Raw genomic sequence first — 5573 nt, 5'->3', positions numbered from 1 at the left:
ATGCCTAATTTTATCTGTAACTACAGCACCATACCTCCCATTCTTTTGCCTTCGCACTCCAATTAAGCTTCTCTTGGCTTTAACACTAGGATTGCTTGTAGTATTACACTCATCAGATGATTCTGTGACATTGACATTAGCCATTAAACTTGAGGTTTCTTTTGATTCGTGCATGTTAAAGCCTTTGGATGCCTCTTTAACAGTACCAAAGAAGGCCTGTTTTTTCATCTTAAAAGGGTCTTTTCTATATCTCCTCATATTTTGCAATTCAGCTTGTGCTTTCTCAAGGAATGATATCTCCTTAATAAAGGGCTTTTTACCTCTTCTTTCAGCAGCAGCGCTGGTACTGTTAGTCGAATTTGAGCTATGTGCTTTGAGCTCTGTCGCATGCAAATCCATAATACTACTGTCCATTTGATTAATGTGTTGAAAATGAGTAGTGGACTTTACCTTGTCAACAAAAATCTCAGAAACGCCACAATCTGATAGCTGCTCAACTAGGGTTATGTTCTGTTTCTGTTTCTTGCAGCTGGTTTCTTCTTCTTCTTCTTCTTCTTCCTCTGCTAGTACTCCTTGTTGATCAGTTTCCATAGCAACTATGTTAAAATGACAATGTACATTGAATTGAGGGATATGTCTTGTCTTTGGTGAGATGAAAGAGGGAATGGGGTTTGGTGGAATTCGGAAGGAATAACACTTTGCTACTGAGCTCTTCCTTCCTATTGTAGAATTTAGGTAGCTACTTGACGCGTGTTGTTTGTTATTTCTCTACTTTTTGTCAAAAAGGTTCGTCTAACCATATTATAAACCGATAATTAGGGTGTCAATTAATTTTTATTAACTGATTAAATCGATCGAATTGTACCATGCAATATCGATTATTAAGTTTCTTTTATAACTAATTAAAATCGTAAATTTTTATATATATTTGTAACTGTATCGATAATTAGGGTAAACTTTTAATTTTATAAAAGAACCGAAAAAATACGGAACTGAATTATTTTATATAAGAAAAATATTATATATATATATATATATATATATATATATATATATATATATTAAGTTATAAAAAAATCTTTTCCTAGGTCCTTGTGATTATAAAAAGGTCTACAAGCCACTAAATAACGAAAACCCAAAATCTCAACTCCCAAGTATGCAATTCCTACGGGAAATAAATTAGTTCTAGCTACGATCTTGAGCAGTAACCCAATAGATATTCCAGTGTATAGAGGAATTTTTAGAAACCACTATTATTTAGTGGCTAATAATTTTCTATAGCTATTATATACATAATTACTTTCTATAACTACTATTCAGTTGTTACGATAGTATATTCATTATATTCACGTTGTTGTATTCATGAATACAGCGGCAAAAAGAGCTTAAACATTAGGGTAGTCCAGCTATACGCGCATGTATTCGCACCATGTATTCATGACTACAGCAACAAAGAGCGCCTAAAATTAGGGCAGTCCAGTTGTACGCGCATGTATTCATATGTATTTGCGCCATGTATTCATAAATACAACATCAAAAAGCGCCTAAGCTCAGGGCAGTCCAGTTGTACGCGCATGTATTCACATGTATTCGCGCTGCTGCATTCATGAATACAACAGTAAAAATCGTCTAAAATCAGGGCAATCCAACTGTACACACATGTATTCATATGTATTTGCGTCATGTATTCATGAATACAGCAGCAAAAAGCGCCTAAACTCAAGACAGTCCAGTTGTACGCGCATGTATTTATATGTATTCGCGCTGCTGCATTCATGAATACATCAGTAAAAATCATCTAAAATCAGGGCAGTCCAACTTTACGCTCATGTATTCATATGTATTCGCGCCATGTATTCATGAATACAGTAATGACAATCACCTTAAAAATAGGTATGTCTAGTTGTCTAAGAGAGAAGAAAAATATTAATAGCGTATTTTATGCCTCAATGGTAGTATATACCATAAATACTTATTTTTCTATAAAATATAAAAGATAGCTATAGAAAATAATATTTTAAAATAATTTTTATTTATAATAAATAGGATGTATACCTTTTGTACAGGAGGTAAAATTTCCATTAATATATTTCCATTCATGTGATCTATATTTCTTTTGACTTAATTTCCTTTATATTACATTAGAATAGTGGAATGGATCTCTAGTCTGGCTATCTTTCATATTCCCTTGATTTATTATCTTTTAAACAGTAAAAACGTTTAGAGAGTTTTGTCAAAATCCTAAGTACGTGTGTATATTATCGTGTTCTAATTTCTATTAGCGATTTGTACATGACATCTTGAAAAAATACCAAAAATTAACCGAATCATACCGATATCAAAGAGAAACCTAGGTAATTGAAACGGTTTCGAATAATCTAATTTTAATTATATAAAATTGAGTAATCAAAAAATTGATATGATACAAAGTTTATGAAATAATTGGCTGAACCAAACCATTGATACCCCAACTAGTAGAGCTGTGAGAATGATGTTTTGGTAATAATTATATATTGGTCTTCAAAGTGCCTTTGTAATGCTAAATCATCTACTCAAGTCTCAAGTCGTTCGGATGTAGTTCTTCTTGCAATTTCTAACTTAATTTATTGAAAAAATTGCCTATTATTCTAAACATTACTAGGCGGTGATCGCCCGTACCAGCACGGACCCAACATTTGATGAAGTACTTTAAAAAGTCATAAATACAAAGAATACAATGAAGTTAAAATACAAAAGAATTTACAGATGATAAGTCACAAAATTTGGATTTCAAGTTTTATTGAAATCATACAATGTAAGTACTTAGTGTGAGCACCTAATTTTTTATCATATTTTATCACCTTCTATTATGTAAATATTTTTAGGAGTTTAATATACAATTTTTAGCTTTGTTTCGCCTTTTTAATAGGGTAAAAAAATTAAAACTAATTTAAAAGGTCAATTATTATTTTTAATATTACTTTTTTTTTATCTTTATTTAAAAAAAACTAAAAAATTAAACATTTTTTTAATAAAAAATCGGGCGGGAATAAAAAAGAGGAAAAAGGGGAAGTAGGGAATTAAAAAATAAAAGTAAAAGAAGGTGGAAATTGAAAAACAGATAAAAGAAAGTGAGAAATAAAAAAGAAAAGTAAAGGTAGGTGGGAATTAAAAAAAGTAAAAGAAACAACAACAACAACAACAACCCAGTGAAATCCCACTAATGGGGTCTGGGGAGGGTAGTGTGTACGCAGACCTTACCCCTACCCCGAAGAGAGGTTGTTTCCGAAAGACTCTCGGCTAAAAGAAAGCGGAAATTAAAAAAAGTGGAAATTAAAAAAGAAAAGTAAAGGAAGGTGGGGGATTAAAAAAAAGAAGGAAAATGGGAAGTGATTTTTTTTAATTAAAAATCTGGAAAACAAATTCGAAAATTTGTCTATAAAAAGAAAGTGATTTTTTTTTTTAAAAAAGTAAAGGTAGATGGAAATTAAAAATTAAAAGTAAAGGAAGGTCGGGAATTTTTTTATGGTCTTATGCAGTCTTCTCGAGCCTGGTTTGGTAAGTTCAGCACGGTTATCCAGGAGTTTGGCATGACCCGTAGTGAAGCTGATCACTTTGTGTTTTATCGGCACTCTTCTTCAAGTTTATGTATTTATTTGGTAGTCTATGTTGATGATATTGTTATTACTGGCAATGACCAGGATGGTATTACTAATCTGAAGAAGCATCTCTTCCAGCATTTTCAAACTAAGGATCTAGGCAGATTGAAGTACTTTCTAGGTATTGAGGTTGCTCAATGTAGCTCATGTATTGTTATTTCTCAAAGGAAATATGCTTTAGACATTCTTTAGAAGACAGGGATGATAGGTTGCAGACCTGTTGATACTCCGATGGATCCGAATTCTAAACTTCTGCTAGGACAAGGGGAGCCGCTTAGTGATCCCGCAAGCTATAAGCGGCTGGTTGGTAAATTAAATTATCTCACAGTGACTAGACCCGACAATTCTTATCCTGTGAGTGTTGTAAGTCAGTTTATGAATTCTCCGTGTGATAGTCATTGGGATGCAGTCGTCCGCATTATCCGGTATATAAAATCGGCTCTAGGCAAAAGATTACTATTTGAGGATCGAGGTCATGAGCAGATCGTTGGGTACTCAGATGCATATTGGGAAGGATCACCTTCTGATAGACGTTCGACGTCTGGATATTGTGTTTTAGTAGGAGGAAACTTGGTGTCCTGGAAAAGCAAGAAACAGAATGTAGTTGCTCGGTCTAGTTCAGAATCAGAATATCGAGCAATAGCTATGGCAACATGTGAACTAGTCTGGACCAAACAATTGCTCAAGGAGTTGAAATTTGGTGAAATCAGTCAGATGGAACTTGTGTGCGATAATCAAGCTGCCCTTCATATTGCATCAAATCCGGTGTTTCATGAGAGAACTAAACATATTGAGATTGATTGTCACTTCGTAAGAGAGAAGATACTTTCAGGAGATATTACTACGAAGTTTGTGAGGTCGAATGATCAACTTGCAAATATTTTCACCAAGTCCCTCACTGGTCCTCGCATTGGTTATATATGTAATAAGCTCGGTACATATAATTTGTATGCCCCGGCTTGAGGGGGAGTGCTAGATATAGATATGTAGTTGTCCCACATTGGAATAGGTGTAGTATGCACTTTGTATAGAGTAGCTATAAATAAGCCCACCTTGTATTGCATTAGCCACACAATATCAATATATCATATTTTCTCCCGTGCCTTCTCACATGAACATTGCATACCACGATCTTAGATAGGAGCTTATATATGGGAAGTCCATGTTAATATTGTTAAATTTATTGTATTTGTAAATAATAATTCTGGAGAATATAAGTTAGCGTATAAACGGAAATATAAACGAAACAGAATATATATCCGAGCCCACTGAATTCACAGTGTTTCCTTAAGGAATTTAACTCCCTCCTAGTACCCAAGGTTGTGGATTATTTCCTCCCAGGATAGAATGAATTACACACTGGTGTAGTGGTACTTCAAACCCCAATGTTTCAGCGAACACAAAGTTCGGTAGCAAATCACACTTACTATTGCTTGGTTCAAAGTTAAAACAATGCAGAAGAAAGGAGGAGAACTCATAAAATCATATGGAAATTCTGAGAGAGAGGACTGCAATTTATAGCCAATGTTGAGTTCAAACTGAAAAGGAGATCAGTGATAGGCAAGCTCTCAATTTCTGTGTGTTTTCTACAAGCTGCTGGCACCATCTATTTATAGCGCAGTCAGCTGCTAAACACGAACCCGCCACAAATTCAGCGGAGCATTTGCTCATGGTGGCCGGAGCACTAGGGATGTTATGGAGCAAGCACTTGTACTTGGTGGCTGAACCACTTGCCGTTTAATGGAGCAAGCACTTGGCCTTGGTGGAACAAATCCACGGATTGAAATACATCCATTACAAACACGAATAATATTACGTTAATATTCACTATTAACAAATAAATTTGGTCCAAAAAACTAATCAATTAATCGATCATTTGACCAAATCCAAATCCAAATCCGAAGCCGAAGCCGTAGCCGAGCGACGATGATGACG

The 5573-nt window shown here is 34.5% G+C and overlaps 1 protein-coding gene across 1 annotated transcript; it reads left to right on the top strand.

The window, feature by feature from the left end:
• Positions 1-3869: 3869 nt before the first annotated feature.
• LOC138886283 (secreted RxLR effector protein 161-like) lies at positions 3870-4601 on the top strand. Its single transcript, XM_070167353.1, has one exon. The coding sequence runs from the start codon at positions 3870-3872 to the stop codon at positions 4599-4601; it is 732 nt and encodes a 243-aa protein (XP_070023454.1).
• Positions 4602-5573: the final 972 nt, after the last annotated feature.

The sequence above is a fragment of the Nicotiana sylvestris genome, chromosome 2, assembly GCF_000393655.2.
Source record: "Nicotiana sylvestris chromosome 2, ASM39365v2, whole genome shotgun sequence".
NCBI classification, from domain to species: domain Eukaryota; kingdom Viridiplantae; phylum Streptophyta; class Magnoliopsida; order Solanales; family Solanaceae; genus Nicotiana; species Nicotiana sylvestris.
Note: the sequence above shows the minus strand (reverse complement) of the source record. Positions and strands in the feature narration are given on the sequence as shown.

Bases quoted from the DNA above. Each gene is read 5' to 3' on its own strand.
- LOC138886283 (XM_070167353.1), top strand. From the start codon at position 3,870: ATGGATCCGAATTCTAAACTTCTGCTAGGACAAGGGGAGCCGCTTAGT.